At 43.2% G+C, this 26,055-nt stretch overlaps 1 protein-coding gene across 4 annotated transcripts in view; it reads right to left on the reverse strand.

Annotated features, from left to right (window-relative positions):
* The window catches only part of ETFA (electron transfer flavoprotein subunit alpha), a 98,597-nt gene extending 83,181 nt beyond the window's left edge, over nt 1-15,416 (reverse strand). For 2 of the 4 annotated variants that reach the window (XM_510690.8, XM_016927245.3), the window contains exon 1: nt 15,201-15,416. In XM_510690.8, coding sequence (XP_510690.2) covers nt 15,201-15,239 — 39 coding nt within the window. In that variant the 5' untranslated portion in view covers nt 15,240-15,416. The remainder of the gene's footprint in view (nt 1-15,200) is intronic. The other 2 variants (XM_001146852.8, XM_016927246.3) reach the window with 2 other exon arrangements.
* Between the last annotated feature and the right edge of the window lie 10,639 nt (nt 15,417-26,055).

The raw sequence follows: 26,055 nt of genomic DNA on the forward strand, positions 1-26,055 counted from the left end.
AGACGGGGTTTCACAGTGTTAGCCAGGATGGTCTCCATCTCCTGACCTCGTGATCCGCCTGCCTCGGCCTCCAAAGTGCTGGGATTACAGGCATGCGCCACCGCACCTGGCCTACTAATATTCTTATCTAATAAAAATTAGAACGCAAATTAGCCTTCTATTGTTAGGAAAAATGTTTAATTACTTCAAAACAACTTTCCCACTAATCTACATCTGATAAGAAACTACTATATAACTAAATGTAAATTCCTTAAACAGAACATATTAACTACCTAACTAGGAACTGGTCAAATTCTACTACCAATTACATTTGGTTACATACTGTACTCCTACAGTATAGGAGTACAGTATAATCACAAATAATGGGTTTGAAATCAGTCACGAAAGTTGATCCCTATTGTTTCAGTCAAAATGCATTCAATACCAAAATAATTGATAATGGAAATATGTTTTTAAAATATGACACTAAACAGCAGTTTTGCCAGGTTTTGACTGTTCAAATATGCTTCTGGATTCAAAAAAGGAAGCTTGCAGACAGTATCTTGGAACCAACCAATATCCAGCCCTATCTAATGCAGACTATCAAGAAACCACCAATCATTCATGGTCATGTGGAATAATTTTAAACACAAGGAACACAAAGATGAACAAGAATGGTCCCTGTATATTTCACAGGAAATTAGACTTGTTCACATACAATTATAAAATAGAACAGTTTTCAAATAATGAAGAGATCCAAAATGTTGAAGGCTACAGATCATGAAGTACAGTCAAGTGGGGAAGGAAGGAAGTTCAGGTGTTCTATCATGTGAAAAGATGAGGAACGGCACCATAGGCATGAGGAAAAAATAAAATCTTGGAACTATTCTTATGGAAAATGGCAAAGAAAAGTGAGAAAAAGAGGAACTGTGGATCAAATGGCATGGTTGCGTGGCTTAATTCAGCAATAACCTTAAGCTCTGGAGTTGGAGTGAAGAAAGCATAGCATGGAATTTACCCAGAGCTGGAAACTTAAAAGGAGGGTATGAATTGAAGGGAAGTCAGGACAATTCCTGGAATGAAATGAAAGTTCTTAGAAAGCAAATACCATACCTGTTTATATTTTGTATCCCCAGAATCAAATACAATGTTTGTTTTCCAATGTACATCTGCAGAATTAATTATATGGTACCCTTTCTTTTTTCGTTGGAAGAGCATCATATTTTGGAAAGGACTTTGTAATAAATAAATAATTAAATAAAATTAATAAAATAATTAAAAATAAAAAATAATTTAAATTATTTAAATCACATTTCACAAGAATTGCCAGTAACAAGCTATTTATTACCAATATATATCCGACATCATATTTTTTATTATGTTTCACACATCATTTGCCATAAAAATTATGAGATTTCCATCACCATTTGAAGAATAAATCCAAGATTTGGTGGCAGAAGGCCCATACTTGCTGTAAATTATAGTTCTATCATAAGATAAATTAAGTAGTTATCCTAAGGAACCATCAAGCTTTTAGAACTTCCAATTGGAGATTATATATACTTTTTAAAAGATTTATCAAAATTAGATTTATAAGCATAAACAACAAAAGAACATATTTAAGAACCCACTCAATCCATCTAGCTGATCGATTTTTACTAAGCATTATATACATCATAAAGGTACTCTATTTTATTGACTCCTCTATAATTTTTAAAATATTAAACTTCCTTCTAATTCAATGTTTTACATTCCATTTCTCAGATACCACCTAGAGAGAAGCTACAGCCTCTAGGCATGGTTATGCGGCTTAATTCAGCAATAGCGGTTGTGTAGAACCTAGAGCAGAAGAAATTGGCCTGAACTTTTAAAATGTTATTCTACAATCTAAAGCCCATCTGCAAATTTAGGAGGATGAATCAGATTAGAGATTTTTTTTTTTTTTTTTTTGAGAGAGAGTCTCGCTCTGTTGCCCAGGCCAGAGTGCAGTGGCGTGCTCTTGACTCACTGCAACCACCGCCTCCAGGGTTCAAGCGATTCTCCTGCCTCAGCCTGCCAGGTAGCTGGGATTACAGGCATGCATTACCACACCCAGCTAATTTTTGTATTTTTAGTAGAGAGTGGGGTTTCACCATGTTGGCCAGGCTGGCCTTGAACTCCTGACCTCAAATGATCTGCCTGCCTCAGCCTCCCAAAGTGCTGAGATTACAGATTGAGCCACCGCACCTAGCCAAGATTAGAGATTTTCAAACTGCATCTATAGAAGGGTTCTAGGAAGCTATCTCAGGAGCCACCACATGGGATAAGGTAGGGACTAGGCATGTACAGCTGCTAGAATGCCCCCCTACCCAACTTTGCTTTAACCAGATTAACCAAACTAACATTGATGGAGCACTGTACTAAGCAGTTTTATACATAGTATCCTATTTAAAATTCCTACAAAGTCTATGATGGAGGTACTAGTATTACTCCAACTTCACAGATGAGGAAACTGGAGCTTAGCAGCTACACAGGTAGGAAGCAGAGTCAGGTTATTCTAAGTCCAGGTAGTCTGACTCCACAGTTTGAGTTCCTAATTACCAGCACACATCAAAGCACCACCATTTTTAGCTGTTTTATACATGGGTCATTCCTGTAAGATTGCACTTGGCAAACATTCTTGTGCTTAAAAAAAAAAATAGCATTGTCAGAAAGAAAAATATAATCTCAAAAGACCTCTTTTCCTGCTCTAAAAATTCTATAACTCTAAAATCCTATTTTAAGCAGAAGAGTAGTACAGAATATGACTAAAGAGTAAAAAAAATACATGTCCATTATTGAAAAGGTTTTAAAGGAAACAAATTTTCATTTTATTATTTTATAACCCATTGCCTCTCTACACTTTAGGATCAATCCTCTTTTAACAATAGTTATGAGAGGAAAAGGAGCCAAATTCTTAAACATTTAAAGATAACTATTGAAATACTTAATGAGGTAATTGCCTCAAAAGGAATCTCGATCTCTTCAAACACTGCTATTTAAATAAAAATTAACTATGCAGGCCTATGCCACCCATAAATTCTTAGTCATCAGCCTTACCTGGGCTCTCAAAACTGCCTAGCAATGCTACCACAACTTCCTTGTTCGCACTCTCACCTTCCACAGCAATGATTTCAAATATCCTCTCCTGATGTTTCTCTTCTTTTTCTTTTTTGGAAACAAAGTCTCCCTCTATTACCCAGTCTTGAATACAGTGGCACAATCACAGCTCTCTGCAGCTTCAACCTCCCAGGCTCAAGCGTTCCTCCCATCTCAGCCTCCCAAGTCGCTGGGACCACAGGTACACGCCACCATGTCCAGCCAATTATTTATTTTTTGTAGAGGCAGGGTCTTGCTGTGTTGCCCGGGCTGGTCTTGAACTCCTGGGCTCAAACGATCCTCGCACCTTGGCCTCCCAGAGTGCTTGGATTACAGGCATGAGCCACCGTGCCTGCCTCCTGATGTTTCTTAAACTGCCAACACATTCTGCCCCCTACTCTTAGAAGGTAGCCTCACCTCCTACTTCACAATGACAACTAAAGCCATCGGGGGACCTGATTTCCTTTCCTGATACTCAACATAGAAATTCCTGTCCCTGCCCTATTACAATTCCTGTCCTTGCCCTATCACAATGGAAGCTGCTGTGGATCCTTTCTCCTGGGTCTAATCCCTTCATCTGGGATCTAGATTCCATTCTCTCGAATCTACTCAGAGACTGTAATTTACACTTCCCAATCATGTCTCCAGCTTCTCCCTTTACCCTGGTTCCTTCTCATCAACATTTAAACATGATTGAGGCTCTCCCCATTTGCAACAATCCTGCTAAAAAGCCACAAACCCACATTCAACTCTAGCTTCTCTCATTTCTCATTCTCACTCCCTCCTCAATTACTTGCATCTGGTTTTTGCCCTCACCCAAATTACCAACAAACCCTTTTCAGGCTTTATGTTACTTGTTATCTCAGCAATGTTTGAAGTTACTGACTACTCCCTTCTGCCTTCCATGGCTTAATTTAACCCCTATAGAAGAGTGGCTCAAATATTTTATATATATAAATCTCAAATAGGGTTCAAAGCTCTTTCCTAAGTGCTAGACTTATAATAAGGTTACATCTGTATATCTAAGTGCTTAACTTGCCTGTCTCATCAAACACTTTCCATCTCAGCAAATTTAAACTTTAACTCATGTTTTCCCTCTGTTCCTCCAGCCCCTTCCCCATACTGCTACTTCTCCAGACTTCGATCTGCCCCAACCATGACCAGAGAATCATCTCTGGGTTTTCTCTCAACCTTACATCTAACCAACCACTCAAGTCATAACAATTCTTCCTTCTAAAGAGAGCTACTCCTAAATCCATTCACTTCTCTCCATCGTCAATGCCAATATCCTAGTGCAGGCCATTATCCTTCTCCTCTATTACCCCACAGAGTCTCCCAACCCAGCTTGTTTCTAACCTACAATTCTGCTTCCTACCAATCTATTTCTCTCAGTGATCGTTCCATGACACAAATCTAACATGTTATTCTCCCCTGCTTAAAACACTGCTATTGCTTTCTGCCTCCTCTGGATATGGTAAACTAGACTCCTTAGGTTGGTTTATCATGCGTTTATTTTATGGCGTGATCTACCTCCCTAACCATATATCCCTCACTGCATTTATGCCTTATTTTCAGATACTTGAACTTGCCATGCTCTCTCAGACTTCCAGCCTTCCCACACATTGCTCCCTCTGCCTAGTGGACCTCTTTCCCTGTTACCCTACTAAATTCCAATTAATCATCCTTAGGTTTTCTGCTGAAAGGTCAATTCCTCCAAAAAGCATTAGTACAGTTGCAGTGGTAGAGTACAGGCTTTGGAGCCAGCCACGTTGCCTGGGTTTGAATCCCACCTCCACCATAACTTCTCAGTACCTCAGTTCTCTGACTGTAAAATGGAGATGATGATAATAATATTAATATCTCATAGAGTTGTTGTGAGGGTTAAATTAATAAATGTAAAGCTCTTGGAATGATGCCTGGAACACATTAATCCTCAATAAATGTTAGCTACACATAAAAGCCTTCTTTGGACCGTCTCGGACTAGTTAGCTTTGCTAGCACCAACATGGTACCCTGTAATGGCCTTCATTACAGCACTTATCACACCTGATCATATTCACCTGATTGTCTTGTCTTCCCCCTTTGATACTGAGTACAGGAGCAATGTCTGATATTTCTTACCACTATAACCCTAGACTCCAGTATCCAGCACAGAGCTGACACCAATAAGGGAAGTGAACGTTTTTTTTAAAGAACTCTTCGTTGGCCAGTCGCAGTGGCTCACGCCTGTAATCCCAGCAATTTGGGAGGCCGAGGCCGGTGGATCACCTGAAGTCAGGAGTGCGAGACCAGCCTGGTCAGTAGTGTGAAACCCCATTTCTCCTAAAAATACGAAAATTAGCTGGGCATGGTGGCATACGCCATAGTCCCAGCTACTCAGGAGGCTAAGGCACAAGAATCACTTGAATCCTGGAGGTGGATGTTTCAGTGAGCCGAGATCACACCACTGCACTCCAGCCTAGGCGAGAGAGACTCCATCTCAAAACAAAACAAAACAAAACAAACACCTCTTCATCAAAAGAATGAGAAGACAAGCCATAGACTGGGACAAAATATGTGCAAAAGACATATCTGATAAAAGACTTATCTAAAATACATAAAGAACCCTTAAAAGTCAACATAAAAAATGAACGATCTGATTTAAATAGGGGGAAAGGATCTGAACAGGTACCTCACCAAAGAAGATGGCCAAGAAGCATATGAAAAGATGCTCAACATCAAGATGCTCACTAGGAAATTGCAAATTAAAACGAGATACCACTACACACTTATTAGAATGGTAAAAAACCAAAACACTGACAATACCAAATGCTAGTAAGGATGTGGAACAACAGAAACTCTCATTCATTGCTGGTAAAAATGCAAACTGGTACAGCCACTTTGGAAGACAGTTTGGCAGTTGCTTATAAAACTAAACATAATCTTACCATACAATCTAGCAACTGCACTCCTTTGTACATACCCAAATGAGTTGAAAACTTAGGTCCACACAAAAACCAGACGTCTACAGCAGGTTTATTCATAACTGCCAAAACTTGGAAGCAACCAAAATGTCCTTCAGTAGGTGAATAAATATTCATACAATGGAATCTTATTCAGCAGTAACAAGAAATGAGAATGACATGGAGGAACCTTGAATGCATATTACTTAGTGAAAAAAAAAAACAGTCTGAAAAGGCTACATGCTGTCTAATCCCAACTATATGACATTCTGTTAAACGCAAAACTATAGAAACAGTAAAAAGATCAGTGACTGCCAGGGATTAGGAGAACAAAGCATAGAGGTTTTTTGTTGTTGTTGTTTTGTTTTTTCCAGGGGGAGTGGGGGTGGGGGCAGTGAAACTATTCTGTATGATATAATAATGGTAGATACCTGTCATTATACATTTGTCCAAACCCATAGAAGGTACAACACAAAGAGTGAATCCTAATGTAAACTATGGACTCTGGGAAATGCTGATGTCAATGTAAATTCATTAATTGTAACAAATAGACAACTCTGGTGCTGTATGTTGACAGTGGAGGAGGTTGTGGGTGTGTGGACCAGGAAGACTCTCTGTACTTTCCATTGGATTTTGCTGTGAACCTAAAACTGCTCTAAAACATAAAGTCTATTTTCAAAAAATTTTATTTTTAGAGACAGTGTCTTTCTATGTTGCCCAGGCTGGCCTCCAATTCCTGGGCCCAAGGGATCCTCCTGCCTCAGCCTCCTGAGTAGCTAGGACTACAGATGTGTACTACCACACAGGCTAAACTCTACTTAAAAACAAAACACCACAAAACAAAAAAACTTCTGCCAGGTGCAGTGGCTCACACCTGCAATCCCAGCACTTTGAGAGGCCGAGGCGAGTGGATCACCTAAGGTCAGGAGTTCGAGACCAGCCTGGCCAACATGGTGAAACCCTGTTGTCTCTACTAAAAATACAAAAATTAGCTGGGCGTGGTGGCAGGCGCCTGTAATCCCAGCTCCTCCGAAGGCTGCGGCAGGAGAATTGCTTGAACCCAGGAGGCGGAGGTTGCAGTGAGCCGAGATTGCACCCTTGCACTCCAGCCTGGGTGACAAAGCAAGTCTCCATCTCAAAAAACAAACAAAAAAAAAATGATTTAAATGTAAGACCTCGAACTATAAAAACCCAAGAAGAAAACGTAGGAAATGGCATTTTGAACATAGACCCTGGCAAAGATTTCATGACGAACACTCCAAAAGAAATTGCAACAAAAATAAAAACTTACAAGTAAGACCTAATTAAACTAAAGAGCTTCTGCACAGCAAAATAAACTATCAACAAAGTAAACAGACAACCTACAGAATGGTAAGAAAAAATTTGCAAACTATGCATCTGACAAACGTCTAATAACCAGAATCTATAAAGAACTTAAATCAACAAGCAAAAAACAACCCTATTAAAAAATGGGCAATGGACATCAACAGACACTTCTCATATGTGGCCAACAAGCATATAAAAAAATGCTCAACATTAACTAATCATTAGAGAAATGCAAATAAAAACCACAATGAGACATCTCACACCAGTCAGAATGGCTATTATTTAAAACTCAAAAAACAACAGATGCTGGCAAGGTTGCAGAGAAAAGGAACGCTTATATACTGCTGGTGAGGATGTAAATTAGTTCAGCCACTGCGGAAAGCAATGTGGTGATTTCTCAAAGAACTTAGAACATTCGACCCAGCAATACCATAATTGGGAATATACCCAAAGGAATATGAACCATTCTACCATAAAGATACATGCATGTGCATGTTCATGGCAGCACTATTCACAGTAGCAAAGACATGGAATCAACCTAGATGCCCATGCAAGGGATGGACTGGGTAAAGAAAATGTGGTATATATACACCATGGAATACTACACAGCCATTAAAAAGAATGAGATCATGTCCTTTAGAGCAACATGGACGGTGCTGGAGGCCATTATCCTAAGTGAATTAATGCAGGAACAGAAAAACCAAACATGGAATGTTCTCTCTTGTAAGTGGCAGCCAAACATCAAGTACCTATGGATACAAAGAAGGGAACAATAGATACCTGGGCCTATTTGAGGGCGGAGGGTGGGAGCAGGGTGAGAATCAAAAAATTACCTATTGGATGCTATGTTCATTACCTGGGCGGCAAAATAATCTGTACATCAAACCCCCAGGACACATGATTTACTCATAATAAATCTGCACAGATACCCTGCAAACCTAAAATTGGCCCAGGAGTTTAAGACCAGCCTGGACAATACAGTAAGACCCTGTTTCTATGAAAGATAAAAATTAAAAAATTAGTCAGATGTGGTGGCGCATTCCCGTAGCCCCAGCTACTTGGAAGGCTGAAATGGAAGGATCATTTAAGCCTAGAAGGTTGAGGCTGCAGCGAGTCAAGATCACACCACTGCACTCCAGCCTGGGTGAGAGAGTAAGACTCTATCTCAAAAAAAAAAAAAAAAAAAAAAAATTGGGGGAAAAAATACAGCAATGATAAATGATTTTAGACAAAACTAAAAAATGAAGTGATGTTTTTATCTAAAGAAAATCCTCGGCCAGGCGCAGTGGCTCACACCTGTAATCCCGGCACTTTGGGAGGCCGAGACGGGCAGATCACAAGGTCAGGAGAGCGAGACCATCCTGACTAACATGGTGAAACCCCGTCTCTACTAAAAATACAAAAATTAGCCGGGCGTGGTGGCGGGCACCTGTAGTCCCAGCTACTTGGGAGGCTGAGGCAGAAGAATGGCGTGAACCCAGGCGGCGGAGGCTGCAGTGAGTCGAGATGGCGCCACTGCACTCCAGCCTGGGCAACAGAGTGAGACTCTGTCTCAAAAAAAAAAAAAAAAGAAAGAAAGAAAATCCTCCGCTCTATTACTTTATCACTCAGTAACAATAGTTTAAGGCACCTCAGTGTGCAAACATAATTTCACAGATATCCTTTCAGTGTTTTCCAGTCCTCTAACAAGATTAAACCTCTCCCAAACACCCTCTATGTTCTGTAACAATGACCACACTTAAAATAATGTGTTTCTTCCTTACTCTGTTTGCATCACAAGGGCAGGGACTAGGTCTGTCTTGTTCTCCACTGTGTACTTGGTATCTACCTCTCTGGCGTACAGTTGGCACTCAATGAATAGTAACTAAATGAAAACTTTTCTTAAAATTATCAAAAACTAAAAAGCAACTGTTTCCTCATTGATAATGTAATCAACTAAACATGTATAAGGGTAACTAAACAGTATATAAACTGTTACATCACTAAAACAGACACACCATCATGCTTTTAGAGAAGTTCTCTATACTCTGTTTAGACTTGGTTGCAAATAGCAAAATATGAAGTTTTCTTTCTCATGCCAGCCACATACCCATATAAAGTTGAGTGGCCTTTATAAGATAGTATACTTCTTGTGGGCAGGATTTAAAGAGGTTATCACCCTCTCTGCACCCTTTCAAAGCTAAACTTCTTGAAAATAATTTCCACAGACACCAACTCTATTACCTCACCTTCCATTTTTTCAGTTACTCATGCAAACTGGCTTTCACCTTCACAACACTGAATACAATCTTTCCAAAGTCACCAAAAACTTCATTATGGCTAAGTCCAATGAACACATTTTGGTCCTTCTCTTTTTCAACCTCAATAGTTTTGTTTTGTTTTTTTTCTTGTGGGGGTGGGTATTTGAGACTGGGTCTTGCTATGTTGCTCAGGCTGGTCTCCTGGACTCAAGTGATCCTCCTGCCTCAGCCACATGAGTAGCTGTGACTACAGGCACATGACACTGTGCCCAGCGTCAGCCTCATTTTTGACATTGTTTTTGCTTGTCAGTTTTTTAGAGTTCTTGCTGTGACTTGAACTGTATATTCACATAGTAAAGTACCACAGATGGCAGAAAAAGAAAAAAAGCTGGAATCTAACTCTCTACCCTTACAAACCCACTCATAACCTAAAGTAGTAAGAATGATTGTAACCTATACCTCCACCCCAACCATCTTTGGAAACTAGGTGTAATGAGGGTATAGAGGGCAGGGGAGGGTTTTTTTCTTTTTTTTTTTTTTTTTTTTTTTTTTTGAGACAGAGTCTCGCTCTGTCGCCCAGACTGCAGTGCAGTGGCGTGATCTCAGCTCACTCCAACCTCCGCCTCCCGGGTTCAAGCAATTCTCCTGCCTCAGCCTCCTAAGTAGCTGGGATTACAGGCACGCACCACCACACCCAGCTAATTTTTGTATTTTTAGTAGAGACGGTTTCACCATGTTGGTCAGGCTAATCTCGAACTCCTGACCTTGCAATCCACCCACCTCAGCCTCCCAAAGTGCTGGGATTACAGACATGAGCCACTGCGCCCAGCCGGTTTTTTTGCTTCTTAATTAAAAAAAGAAAAACAGCAAGAATAAGCTATAAAATCTTTCTGAGTCATACCCAAAAGGATAATATATAAAGTCACCTATCCCTATTTTAACATACATTTTGTAATTTTTAAAATGTATATTATATTTCTGTACTTTAAATACTTCCTTTAATCTTTTTAGTAATAAAATATAGCAGCTTTTAACCATGACCAGAAATGTTATATGACATTGACTGTAATACTAAAAACACAGTCAATTTACTTCACTTTAAGAACGGACAAGACTCTTAGTAGACACATTGGCAGGCATCATAATTTTACTGAATTCACCTTATGCAATAAATTTTCTTTTAGAATCACACCAAAATTGGCTCTCTTTCTTCTTTCAATAGAAATTAAAATTTGCATGCAAATTACAGAGTTCAATCTTATTCATCAATACTAGACAGAAAAGTGTCATGTTCCTTCACACCAGTTTCATAGCTTCTCAGTCCTGATAGATATTCCTTCCCACCTGACAATAAACACAGTAACAAGAGTACTCAAATGACCTTGAAATTGTTGTTTCACTCACCACATAAATATTTTTCTGCATCTTCTTATTCTTCAATAAATCAATTTCAAGAGCAAATTAATAAATAACAATAATTAGGATTAATATCCCTGCAAGAATATTAACTAACTGCAAATGCCTACCTATTTTCCTCTTGGTGTGTTCTCTAGCTCTTTATTATAGATATAAAAACTATCTTTGTTAACAGATGACTTTAAAGACCATTGCCACACACATAAGGATGAAAGACTTTACTCAATGGCACAAATCAGTCAGAACTAAAAATGGAACTTAGATACCAAATGCAAGTCATTGAACTTATATCCTAATAGTTTAACAAAGTGGTTTAAAAGAATACATAAAATTTACCATCTTAACCTTTTTTTTTTTTGAAACAGGGTCTCACTCTGTTGCCCAGGCCGGAGGGCAGTGGTGCTACCTGGGCTCAATGCAGCCTCAAACGCCCAGGTTCAAGCAAGTCTCGTGCCTCAGCCTCCCAAGTAGCTGGGACTACAGGTGTGAACCATGGCGCCTGGCTATTTTTTTTTTTGGTAGAGATGGGGTTTCGCCATGTTGCGCAGGCTGGTCTCGAACTCCTGAGCTCAGGTGATCCATCTGCCTCAGCCTCCCAAAGTGCTGGGATTACAGGTGTCAGCCACCATGGTTGGCCCCATCTTAACCATTTTTAAGTGTTAAGTGTTAACTATATTCACATTGTTAACAGTTTATGGTAATCTTTTAACTGTAATTCCTAACTTTATTTTTTTAAATATGGTTTTGGAAATGTATCCTCTTCCTAAATGCATTAATGGTTAGCTACAGAACATTTTTTTTTTAATTTCAAGAGTGGGGATTTGAGATAAGCTATTTTGACTTTGTGATATCGCAAACATATATATGTAAACAAACAGGAGTCAGATTGAATGGGCCCCACTTTACAAACATGAGACAACTTGAGCATAAGGTAGAAATGTATTATCCTAAATAAGGATCCATGTATCCATAAATCCATAAATATGCAAGAAGATAATGTTCTTCCTTATAGTAGAATAACTAAAAAATGTAGAAGGTATCATGGAAATAGAAAATCACCATTTTGCATCATAGTAATCATTTCTCAGGCAAAAATCATCAACAGATGCTAAGACTGGGTAAAAGTCTGATGAGAAATAGGAGAGTCACATAGTCTCAATGAATCGCCTCACAGATTAGTTAAAAATTACAAAAGGAGGAGTATTAACTTGACAGTGGAGAAACCTGGCAAACAACACTTTGGCTAAGTAACTAAAGTCAGCATTACCACTAATGGGATAAACCAACATTAAGTACCTGCTAATATGATGCACGGGGAACACAATACCACTTTTGTGACATTCCCACCAAGAATACATGACCTGAATCTAATCATGAGGAAACACCAGACAAACCCAAATTGAGTGACAGTCTGGAAAATAGAAGGCCTGTACTCTTCAAATACACCAATGTCATCAAACCCAAAGGAAGGCTGAGGAACCTTTCTAACAGAGTAAAGAGACATGAAAACCACTTGCAGGACATCTAGAGTATCTTAGACCAGAATAAGGAAAATTGCTATAAACTGTACTAATGGGACAACTGGCAAAATTGAACATCCATAGATTAGAAAACAGTATTTTATGGTGAAACTTACAGATATTGCCAATTACAGTGTAGTTAGAAAGTGAACCTCTTTGTTCTTTTAAAATATCACTCAATTATTTAGGAGTAGAGGGCACATTTGCAACATACTTTCAAATGGTTCAGAAAGATAGTATTATGTATATATGTGGAAAGATAAAGCAAATGTGTCAAACTGCTAACATGCTGGGAAAACCAGGGGAAGGGTTTTGAGATTTCTTTGTACTATTCTTGCAACTTTTCTATAAGTGCAACTATTTCAAAATTTAAAAAGTTAAATACAGGTATATGTCCCTATTAATATATGGGTCCACTTTAGAAGTGTTGCCACCATTTCTTTTATGCTAGAAATCCAAATCTCTCCAACATTCTTAATGACTTTAAAACAGCTATTCTAGGCTGGGCGCGGTGGCTCACGCCTGTAATCCCAGCACTTTGGGAGGCTGAGGCTGGCGGATCATGAGGTCAGGAGATCGAGACCATACCGGCTAACACAGTGAAACCCCCGTCTCTACTAAAAATACAAAAAAATTAGCGGGGCGTGGTGGCGGGTGCCTGTAGTCCCAGCTACTCAGGAGGCTGAGGCAGGAGAATGGCGTGAACCCGGGAGGCGGAGCTTGCAGTGAGCTGAAATCGCGCCACTGCACTCCAGCCTGGGCGACAGAGCGAGACTCCGTCTCAAAACAAACAAACAAACAAACAAACAAAAAACAGCTATTCTACTTAGCTTGACTTCAAATTTTAAAAATAAGTCAAGGTCAAAGTCTTTGGCAAACCACAATGAATATCTGGAAGTAATGTCTATACACATTAGCCAACGATGTGGATAGTAAAAATTACTTAATCATTCCATTTTTTTCTGTTAGCTCTACAAAATTACTGAGTCCTAAATTCCATCCCCCACCACAATTATAATTTCACTTAGGCCAGACTTGTAATCTGTCCACAAAACTCTTTTCCAACTGCTGCATAGAGCAGCATTCTTCTGGCTCAGGTTCCTGGAATTTCCCCAAATTCATGACTTTCACTTGTTTATGTCTAGATCCCCAACCGGGAGAAAACATGTCCTGAGGGGAAGACAGGACACTAACCTGAAAGACATGGGTTTGAACTCTTTAGGGGAGGGGAGGGTCAGAACTTTTTATTAAACAAGGAATACGCACAAGAAAAAAGATGTCTAAGGCCAGGCGCGGTAGCTCAGGCCTGTAATTCCAGGACTTTGGGAGGCCGAGGCAGGTGGATCACTTGAGGACAAGAGTTCGAGACCAGCCTGGGTAACATGGGGGAAACCCCGTCTCTAAAAAAAAAAAAAAAAAAAAAAAATTAGCCAGGCGTGATGATGCGCACTTGTGATCCCAGCTTCTCGGGAAGCTGAGGTGGGAGAATCGCTTGAACCTGGGAGGCGACGGTTGCAGTGAGCCCATATCGTGCCACTGCACTCCACTCCAGCATGGGAAACAGAGCCAGACCTTGCCTCTTAAACAAACAAACAAAAGTCTAATGTCTACAGACATCTAGAAAGAGCTCCAGCTATGCCTCAGAGAGAAAAATTCCAGGAGTGGATGGGAAAATATCCATGCACAGGAAAAAAAAAAAAAAAGGAGAAAAGGTACAAACCATCAGGTAAGTTTCTGACCCAAGTTTACCAATCTTGTTTCTCATTTCACCTAAATGTAAACTAGGAAAACTACACAATCCACAATATAAATTATTGTTACTTGACTTGTGACTGGTCAGTCTCCAAATACTCCTTTCCCACAGCATGAGAAGGAAAATATGTTTCCTATCAGTCCTTCTCACAACAGAAGAGAGAAATGTGGTTTGTCACTAATGAAACACTGAAAATGTACCACTGTCACCAGTTAACCTAATCTACAATCTGCTGGTTAAAAGCAGGTCAGCCCGAAGCATATAAAAAGACGTCTGCCTTTCAAAACTGGCTAAAGCTGTCAAATCGGATCGCAGGTTTTACAAATACAATCACCTAAATTCAGCCCTGCTCCATAAACCAGAAAGCAGAACCAGCTTCCATAACTGGCCACGCAGCCTCCCACCCCACCCCACCCCCGCCCTTGACAGTGAGTGGGTCGGAGTAGCCACAATGCGCCCAAAGTGTTTAATTCTTTCAGAAATGCCGGCCTCCGGGAGGAATCTAGGTTTGAAACTTTCCCCAACAGGGCATTCCCCGGTGACATTTTGCTCCCTCGGGTGTGGAGCAAGTGTGGAGGACCTGGCGGCCCGAAAGTGCCCAGAGTGACCGACAAAGGTGGGAAACGGCAGGGCAGAGAGTGGGCCAGAAGAAGGGGCAGCAGACGCGCAAATTCACATCATTCGGGGTCACCCTGACCCCAAACCTCTGACTTCTGCCCCGAACTGGCGTCCCGCAGGGAGTCCAGGGCAGGCCCCAGAACTTTGGACCCAAGTCCCAGGCGGGGACCGGCCTGCGGGCGCGAGGGCTGGTCGAATCTGAGGGGGCCAGTGATCTTTGCAAGACCCCATAGGGACGGCGGGTTGACGGGGGGCCGTCCCTGGGTTCGCCTTCCCAGTCCGGACTCACCGCCCGCCGGAGCTGCCCCGGAGCCGCCGCTCGGAACATGGTCTCCGCTTCCGCCGCAACCTCGGCCTTACAGCAGCCCCGTGCCCGGCCAACTGGCGCCGCCTCAGCCAGTCACCTAATGCTCGCGAGACGCGCGAACGAGATAAGACGCCCTAGGCCGGGAGCACGAGCCCGCGGTTTCCGCCTGCCCATTGGGCGGCTGCGCAGCCAATAGACGGCGGGAAGTTAGGGGCTAGACTGGGAAGTGGGGCAAAGGTGAGGCTATTCCCCGGGGACCTTCGAGTAAGCCGGGGCCGCGGAGCGGCAGAGACAAAGCTGGCCACCCGCTGATGACCGAGCTCAGACTGTACTGTCTCACAGCCCCGCAATGGTCAGCATTGCTAGAGTGAACTTCAAAACTGAGCTGACCTCGGGGTAAGGTACGAGTGGAGCCTTGCCAATTCCAATTAGATACCTTTCCCATATGCCCCTATTTCCCCCTGTATTTCCCCATGGTAGCAATTGTCACATGGGTTGTAATAACCTAAGTACTTGTCTGTGTCACCCATCTGACTGAAGATCTGTAAGGGCAGAAAGTATGCCCTTTTTTTTTTTTTTTTTTTGAGAGAGAGAGAGTCTCGCTCTGTCACCCTGGCTGGAGTGCAGTGGCGCGAGCTCAGCTCACTGCAAGCTCCGCCTCCCGGGTTCACTCCATTCTTCTGCCTCAGCCTCCCGAGTAGCTGGGACTACAGGCGCCCGCCACCACGCCCAGCTAATTTTTTTGTATTTTTAGTAGAGACGGGGTTTCACAGTGTTAGGCAGGATGGTCTCGATCTCCTGACCTCGTGATCCACCCGCCTCGGACTCCCAAAGTGCTGGGATTACAGGCGTGAGCCACCGCGCCCGGCCAGTATGCCCTACTTTAAAATTTTGTGTCTACCTGCAACACCTAGCACAATGCCTGGTCCATACTAGGCATTCAATCAGTATGTGTTGAATGAATAAGCAAATGAATAAATGACTGCTAATGAGTCTGGACTTTAACACGGAATTTTTAAGAGGGAAGTGGTATGTTCAGAAATTGTCTCAATTCCCAATTCAATACCTTTCCAATGTTATCTAGTCTATCAACAAATCCCGTTGACTCTACCTTCAAAAGATAACCAGAATCCAGCAATATCCTCCAACACCCCTTTGCTCCTCTGCTGGTATCACCTTCACTCAGGACCCTGTCCTCTCTCGCCTGGATCATTGCAAAGCCTCCTAGCTGGTCTTTCTGTTTCTACCCATGTTTCCAGAAGCCTCTTCTCCAAACTGATGGACTGATCATGACCTCTGCTCAAAGCCCTATGGTGGCTCCCTCTCCTCCCACTGCCCTCTTCTCTCACTGTTCCCCAGATACATAGGCCTTCTTGAGCACACAAGCCTGCTCCTCTCAGAGTTTTGCACTCTGGCTCTTCCCTCTGCCTGAAATGGCCTTCCCTTGTTACCCGCGTGGCGTACTTCCTCACTTCATTCAGGTCTCTGCTCAAAAAACCCATGTGCAGAAAGGCCGGCCTTAGCCTCTCCACCTAAAATAGCACCCATGCCACTCCCAGACGCCCTATCACCTTGTTTGATTTTTCTTCTTGGCATTTATCACTGCCTAACAGGATGCACATGTTTATTTGTTTATTGCTGATCTCACTGCATTGGAGTGTAAATTCCCTGGAGCAAGAGCTTTGTCTGAACTAACAAGCACTCTAAGGGCCTTGCGCTTTTGCTGTTCCCTCTGTCTGAAATTCCCTTCCCCATCTGACAGCCCTCTTTAAAACCCAGATCAAGTGACAATTCTTTTGTTCTGTTTAAGACAAGGTCTCACTCTGTTTCCCAGGCTGGAGTGCGGTGGTGCCATCACAGCTCACTGCAGTCTCGAACTCCTGGGATCAAGCAATCTTCCTGCCTCAGCCTCCCAAGTAGCTGGGACTACAGTCATGTGCCACCATGCCCAGCTATTTTTTTTTGTAGGGGCAGGGTTACCCAGGGCTGGTCTCGAACTCCTGGCCTCAAGTGATCCTCCCACCTTGGCCTCTCAAAGTACTGGGATTACAGACATGAGCCACCACGCCTGGCCCAAGTGACATTTCTTTTGTAAGCTCTTTCTCGATTCTGCAGGATGAATTAATCCTTTCCTCTTCTTCACTCTTGTAGCTCTATGAACAAGGAGGTGAGGACCCATCTTAAACTTAAGTTGCACCCACTTCGAACACGTCTGAACTCATGTTGTGGACAGAGCTGTGGACCCCTGTCCCCCAGTCAATCTGCCTGTGGGAGGGGCAATTTAGTATTCCATGTCTCACTGCATTTACCTCCTAACCAGTCCCACACTAGACTAGAATCTGAGACCTATGGGAGTGGAAGGAAGAGGGAAGGGTACTTTTAGTAAAAACAGAAAAGGATATTTTACTAAAAACCATATAAAAAACTGGGATACAAACTAACCTCCTTCCCTACCTCCCCACTCATGACAAAGCAAAATACAAGGGGAGAGCGGCTGCCCCGCCCTGCCCCCACTGGGCAGATTCAACAGCTCCCAGGCTTGGGCAAATCAGCAGCAGCTGTTCACCCCAGAGTCTCGTTGCCCCTGGGGGTTCCTGGTGGAGCAGTTCAGAGCAGAGGGAGAGGCTAAAAATGGGCAAAGTCTGTGACACCTGACCAGACATGTTCTGATCGCACATGAAACACCCCCTGAGGCTTTGGGATGAAGGGGTATCAGGGTTCTACAATCACAACCAGGTTATGTACCAGAGAAATGTGTGTGCTAAGACATTTCTATTAGAAGATTTTCCCTAGAGGCATATGACTTTCCCACTCCGTTAGGAGCTGCTTTGGTGGCAGGACCTATGGTTTCCTTTTATTTACTTATTTTTATTTTATTTATTTTGGAGACGGAGTCTCACTCTGTCACCCAGGCTGGAGTGCAGTGGCGCGATCTCGGCTCACTGCAACCTCCACCTCCCCTCAGTTTCAATGGATTCTCTTGCCTTAGGCTCCCAAGTAGCTGGAATTACAGGTGCCCACCACCACGCCCAGCTAATTTTTGTATTTTTAGTAGAGATGGGGTTTCACCATGTTGGTCAGGCTGGTCTCAAACCCCTGACCTCAGGTGATCTGCCTGCCGTGGCCTCCCAAAGTGCTGGGATTACAGGCGTGAGCCACCGTGTCCAGCCTATTTATTTGCTTATTTTTAGATGTTCAGCAAACATTTGTAGAAATATGTGTCCAATGGGCTAGGTGCAATGGCTCACACCTGTAATCCTAGCAATTTGGGAGGCCGAGGCGGGCGGATCACTTGAGGTCAGGAGTTCAAGACCAGCCTGGTCAACATGGCGAGACCCTCCCCCCACCTTCACTACTAAAAATACAAAAATTAGCTGGGTGTGGTAGCATGTTCTTATAATACCACCTACCCCTGCAGCTAAGGCATGAGAATCACTTGAACCTGGGAGGCAGAGGTTGCAGTGAGCCAAGATTACACCACTGTACTCCAGCCCGGATGACAGAGCAAGACTCCATCTCAAACAAAAAAAAAGAAAAAAGAAAAAAAGAAAGTAAATATTTGTCCAAAGAAGAAAGGGCAGAAAAGAGAGGGTGGAGGAAGGAGGATTCAAGGACTGCCACAGTCAACCCTTGAAGATGACTCCAGCATATTTGGAGCAACACCTCTTTCTTCTCCACAGGCCAATTTCAGGAGCAGCTCCTCCAGGATTCCTGCTGGAAACTTAGAAGAGAAAGGTCCCTGGGACAAACTACAGCCCTAGCTGCTGCAACTTTCTGGGGGTCACAATGGTACTTATCGTCTCCTTCCTCGGTATCCATTCTAAATCTCCCCCTCCCTCAGCTAGCACCTCCCCTGGTTTGAGTGGCTAATGCCTCCATCCTGCCTCGTGGACTGAAGATCTCAACCCCTGACCAGCATGCCCTTCCCAAGCCTGTTTATTGTCATAATTGGGCAATGGAGGACTCAGAGGCACCCAAGTAGATTACTCTTAGCCAAGATGACTCCCCTTCTGGTCTTCTGGTCCCTGCATACAAGGTGCCCAGGTAGCAGCTGTAGCTTATAGCTGAGAGGACCCTTGCTGTGTCCTCTGGTGAAAGATTCCCATTTGGGGACAAAGACCTCTAACCCTGCAGGTCCCAGCACTATATAAAGGTCTTTGGTTCAAGGAGTATCCTAGAAGATGAACCCCACCCTTATCAAGTGCTGCCTCCAAGCTGCTGCTTCCAGTGGGCCTTCAGCAGCCATTCCGATACCCTGTCAGGCTGGCAGTGTCTGGATGATCCAGCCTGTGAATCGCTTAGGGAATCCTCTGATCACGGACTCATTTCTGCACCTCCATTGCAGTAAACTGGGTCCCTGGCCTGATGGATGTTATGTGGGATCCTGTGACAGTGAATCAGATACTCGATAAGCCCTCAAATAGTGGTGCTGACTAAGGTCCTGAGAACAGGAAAGGTAAACAGTACCCAGAATATATGTGTTTTCTTGACATGGTGAATCTCGACTTTTTCCAGATGAAAGGGGTTCCATGTGGTTAGGATGAATCTTGCCTTTTCCCAGATAGAAGGGGTTCCATGTTGTCAACTTGCACCGTGGAGCCAGCTGGTCTCCTGGAGGAATGGTGCCATATTGTGGGCTCATTCAGCAGCGGCAGTAGCTCAATCAGCCTTCGTAAGTGGGAGCCCATGCTATTAGGGTCCTACTGCCACTGTCTCTGCCACTGTAGTCATTTCATGCATGTGCCCTTAGTACCGGCACTAGGTGGCTGATGACAGAGGCTGACTAAGGTCAACTGGCCCAGATATTTTTGTCCTCTTAGTTACATGGTGGCTTTTCAATGGTGGATGGTTTCTGGTGGGTGTTAACATGTAATACAAACATCTTCATACTTGGTGCCCACTCCAGACACCTATCCTCATGCCCCTACCCCAGACCTCCCTGTCCCCCAACTTCCATTCCAACCTTTCTTCTTCCAGGGCCCTGGCTAGCCAGGTAGGCCATTCCTCACTGCCACTGAGTACATAGATATTCTATGCTTGAGATGCCTCTCTGTGCAGGAAGAGTGGATGGCCAAGTGCACCTCCTGAAGCCCTGCCCATGGAGATTTTTCTTCACCATTGTCTTTCAAGGCTGTCCTTAAGTGGGGCTATAGCGCAACTGCCATCTATTTTCAGCTTGAACTCACATACTGAGCAGACCCTCCATTGACCAAGTATAGGATTTTTCCTCCTCTTGTCAGCTGGTCATAAAGCATCCTACCTACAACCAGAAGGGTGCACCAGGGGAGGTGTGTCGATGTAGTAGTGGTGTTCATGGGGGTCTAGGCTGCCAGCTCATGGAACTTGCTTGTACCTTCTGGTCTTACTTATGTTAAGTCCCAGATGTACCAGTTCCATCCTAGGATGCATTGTTACTGACTGCCTGGTATTGTGACTCGGTAGGTTTGGCAGAACCCAGCTCATGATGGGTAATTCCTGGCATATGGTCACTTGGTGTCTATGATCAGGCCAGTAGCACACCAGGAGTTTTTCTCAAAAGGCACGTAAGTCTCCACTGCAGATGGCATGGCCTTGCTCCAATACTGCAGGGGCCCGTGTTGTCATTCTCCCAGTAGAGCTTGTCATCAACTCCACACAGCATCTTTTCCTACCACTAATACTAACACCGTCTATGGAAGCACAAATGACCAAGTAGCAGACTGCCTGGACCTGCTGTATAACCTTTTTATGCTCTGAGCTCCACTTAATGCTGGGAGCCTTTTATGTCACCTGCACTGATGGCATGGGTTGGAGCAGTATTTCCAGATGTGGAATATACTGTGTCCAGAACCCAAAGAGGCCTATCAGGCCTTAACGCTTCTTTCTACATGGTGGGAGGTGCAAGATGCAATAATTTATCTTTTTCTTTGGATGAGATATCCTGGAATGCCCTAACTCTGGACCCCTAAACATCTTATGTGGGAGGCCCCTGAATCTTTGCAGGATTTATCTCCTACCCTCTAGAATGTGGTCACTTGGTGTCTATGATCAGGTCAGTAGCACACCAGAAGTTTTTCCCAAAAGGCACGTAAGTCTCCGCTGCAGATGGCATGGCCTTGCTCCAATACTGCAGGGGCCTGTGTTGTCATTCTCTAAGGCCTCTAATGTGCTATCCACTTTTTTCCACCCAGCTGAATCAATGTAATGTCATTGATGTAAAAGATCAATGCGATGTTCTACAGTATGTCCAGATGGTCCAGACCTCTTCAGGCTGTATTGTGATTGATAGATGCTGAAAGTTAACATAGCCCTGGGGCAAAACTGTGAATGTAGACTCTTGTTTGTTCCATGTGAATGCATACTGTTTCTGATCCACTTTTCTCGTAGGGCTAGAAAAGAACCAATTCACCAAATCAATGTCCACATAAAAAGTACCTGGGGCTGTATTAATCTGCTCTAGCAAAGATACCAAAACCGGTGTGGTGGCGGCAATAGGGCTACTACTTCTGTGGGTTTGTGATAGTCTACTGTCAGCTTCCAGGTTCGGTCTGGTTCCTGGAGGGACAATACTAGTGAGATAAAGAGGAATAATGATCCTTGAAGGTTAGAACCTTGAAGTTTGCCTCATTGTGTGCTGTCAAGGAGGTCCTCTAGCTTTTATACATGGTTCTCAATTGCCTGTTAATCATTCCTACTCCTTTGTAATTTTTTATCAAGGGCATGGAGCTTAGCAATTGCCACCCGATGTCATTGTCTTTACTATTTCCCCCGTATTCCCTTCCACAAGCATCCCATCCCAATTTGCCACTAGTGCAAGTCTTAACAATTGGATATCACCTTATGCCAAAGGCTTGTTCCAGCTACCAGCAGGGTTTGGGTCCTCAGTGCCAGTCTGGTAAAGAGTAATGCAGCTCCAAACCCCCATCTTACCACCTGTTTTCTCAGCCACTCCCACACTCCTGCTTTCTCTTGGATGCAAGATCGAGACAAGTTCAGAATACATCATGATAGTTAGGGGGTGCCCTTAGGAGCCACACCTGTGTGAGGGATGAGACAGCAGAACTGGGCAGAAGCAGTAGCTGGGCTGATATGCAGGCCTGAACAATAATCCAGTGGAATGTGAATTATTCTGTTTTTAATTGTGTTTTTGTATGCAATAACAGTATAGCTATGCTAAAAGAATATGATATTTGTTGACAGACTAAGCACTCACCACAGTATTTCCAGCTCACAGGAAAACAACCATCCAAAAAACTTAGAAAATTTAAAATGGAATATATGTTCTTTTTGTTTTTTTGAGACAGAGTCTCGCTCTGTCACCCAGGCTGGAGTGCAGTAGCATGATCTCGGCTCACTGCAACCACCGCCTCCCAGGTTCAAGCAATTCTCATGCCTCAGCCCCCTGAGTAGCTGGGATTACAGGTGCATGCCAACATACCCAGCTAATTTTTTGTATTTTTAGTAGAGACGGGGTTTCACCATGTGACCTCAAGTGATCCACCCGCCTCGGCCTCCCAAAGTGCTAGTATTACAGGTGTGAGTGACTGCCACCAGCCAAAATGCAACATATATTCTTATGTGATGTATTTAGACTATCAGGCTGGGCATGGTGGCTCATGCCTGTAATCCCAACACTTAGGGAGGCCGAGGTGGATGGATCACTTGAGGTCACATGGCAAAATCCCATCTCTACTAAAAATACAAAAATTAGCCAGACGTGGTGGCGCTTGCCTGTAATCTCAGTCACTCGGGAGCCTGAGGCAGGTGAATCACTTGAACCCGGGAGGCAGAGGTTGCAGTGAGCCAAGATCACGCCACTGCACTCCAGCCTAAGTGACAGAGCGAGACTATGGCTCAAAAAATTAAAATAATATTAGGCCAGGTGTGATGGTTCATGCCTATAATCCCAGCACTTTGGGAGGCTGAGGTGAGAGCATCACTTGAAGCCGGGAGTTAGAGACCTGTCTGGCCAACATGGCGAAACCCCATCTCTACAAAAAATTAGCCAGGCATGGTAGTATGCACCTGTGGTCCTAGCTACTCGGGAAGGTGAGGTGGGAGGATCGCTGGAGCCCAGGAGTTCAGGGTTACAGTGAGCTAGGATTGTGCCACTGCACTCCAGCTTGGGTAACAGAGTGAGACCCTGCCAAAAGAAAAAAAAAAAAAAGCATGCTCGTGCCTTGAGGGCCTTTGCACTTGCTGTTCTTTCTGTTTAGAAAGCTTTTGCTCCAGATCTTCTACATGGTTTGCTGCCACTCTTCATTCAGGTCTTAGCTTCAGTACTACTATACCCCCTGGGATGGGCTTTTCCTGACCACCTTCCATATTTCTTCCATTCCCTTACTATGTTTAATTTTTCAGAGCAAGGACTTGGACTTTGTTCTATTCACTGTTGTATCCCTGGCACCTAGAACAATGTCTGGTACCTGCAGGTACTCAATGCATACTTCATGAATGAACAAATGAATGAGTGGATGACCGGATGAGCAGATGCACTTATGAAACCTCAGATTGGCCTGCACTTCTCTCTCCCCGTTCCTCACCCCTCTGGCATTTGCTGCTTTTGTTTGATTGTTTTAAATAATCTTTACTGAGATATAATTCACAAGCCATAGAAGCTACCCATTTAATTTATATAAATCAATGATTTTTAGTATATTCACAGAGTTGTATGACCATCATCACAATGTTTGAGAATGTTTTCATCACCTCAGAAAGAAACCTCTGCCTCTTTAGCCATCACACCCCTATCACCCCGTCTCCCAGCAAAGTATTGTCGAGGATGTAGAGAAATTGGTACCCTCATACATTACTGCGGAACCCACATAAATGGTGTGGCTGGTTTGGTAAACAGTCTGGCAGTTCTTCAAAATGTTAAACATAGAGTTACCATATGACTCAGCAATTCCACTCCTAGGTATACATCTAAGAGAATTGAAAATATATGTCCCATTAAAACTTGCACACAAATGTCCATAGCAGGCTGGGCGTGGTGGCTCACGCATGTAATCCCAGCACTTTGGGAGGTCAAGGTGGGCGGATCACTTGAACCCGTAAGTTCGAGACCAGCCTGGACAACATAGCAGAACCCTATCTCTACTAAAAATACAAAAATTAACCAGGTGTGGTGGTGCGTGCCTGTAATCCAAGCTACTCAGGAGGCTGAGGCAGGAGAATCGCTTGAACTCGGGAGGCAGAGGTTGCAGTGATCCGAGATCATGCCACTGCACTCCAGCCTGAGCGACAGACTGAGACTCCGTCTCAGCAACAACAACAACAACAACAATGAAAACCCCAAATATCCATAGCAACATTATCCACAATAGCCAAAAAGTTAAAAGAACCCAAATGTCTAGCAACTGATGAATAGATAAGCAAAATGTGTTATATTCATAAAACAGAATATTTTAATTCAGTAATAAGAAGGAATGAACTACTGATGCATGCTACCACATAGACGAACCCTGAAAACAATATAAGTGAAAGAATCCAGTCACAAAAGACAACATATTGTATTAATTCCATTTTTGGGAAATATCTGGAATAGGCAAATCTATAGACACAGAAAGTAGATGAGTGGTGCTTTGGGCTGGGAGGATGGACTGAGGGATGGGGAGTGACTGCTAATGGGCATGGGCTTTCTTTTGGACATGATGAAAACATCCCAAAATTGATTGTGGTGATGGTGACACAACTCTGTAAATATGCTCAAAGTCATTGAATTATACACTTTAAATGGGTACATTGCATAGGATGTATGTTATTTATTTATTTTATCGCAATAAAACGGGTACACAAGATACACATATCCTGTGAGGGTGAGGGATGTTATGATAAGTCCTGTCTTTTACATTGTCTTTAACAACAAAAGATAAATCATTTGAAAAGGCAGTGCCTTAACTGTTAATAATTACAAAGGCCTTGTAACGTGTCTCACACACCAGCCTTGACCCACAAGCATTTCAGGATTCCGTGAGTGAAAACTGCTGCTTTACACCTAATTTAACGTGCTCAACACCCTGCAATTCTGTTATCCATCTGCATGGCTCGAATTACACTGCTTTCTATAGTGGCTCCAGAACTTCTGAATAGGCGGGGAAGTGCAGGGATGTGTTTGGAAGCTGCGTGTGCACAGCAGACCCGCTGTTGCTACTAACCGTTTGGAAGCTGATGGAGATCGGACCCCAGGGCGCTGCTTCTGGGTGGTCCCTTCTGCTATTTCTGTACGGGCCATGTAGAAATGGGTCTGTATTTCTAAAACCTGCTTCATATTTTCAAGGCCCGTTTGTGTTCTTAATAAGCAATTATTTTGCAAAGACATTGTGCCTTTCTAAATACCACCGATGAAAATGGACCTACCTTTTTAGCAATGTCTGCCAACAGGAGTTCTTTCTTTGTGCTAAAAATAACTGCAGATGATTTTGACTGTGCCCCTTTCCGATTCTCCTTTCAAGTTATCTCTTCCCTTCCCGCATGTTGTCATTTCTCTATTTGAAAATCATGACCGTGAAACCTTGAACATTTATGGGTTGCACAAACAGCTTCCCATGGTATATTTTTAATAATTACTACTCTTATTATTACCAGATGTTGAACTCCCAAATGATAACAGAGTGACAGACTTTAATGGTAAGATTATTTGAGCAAGAGAAGTGTGATTATTTTGTTTTTTCAGAGATAGCAGGTGCCTGACCTGGGTTTGTATCCAGTTTTTTCTGTGTTAAGCCGAGAAGTTTTATAACGGTTCCTTAATCTCACTGATCTTCTGTGTCTTCATTGGGAAGTGAGGCTAGGCTGGGTGTGGTGGCTCACGTCTATAATAGCAGCACTGTGGGAAGTAGAGGTGGGTGGATTGACT

The sequence above is a fragment of the Pan troglodytes genome, chromosome 16 (assembly GCF_028858775.2).
Source record: "Pan troglodytes isolate AG18354 chromosome 16, NHGRI_mPanTro3-v2.0_pri, whole genome shotgun sequence".
NCBI lineage: Eukaryota > Metazoa > Chordata > Mammalia > Primates > Hominidae > Pan > Pan troglodytes.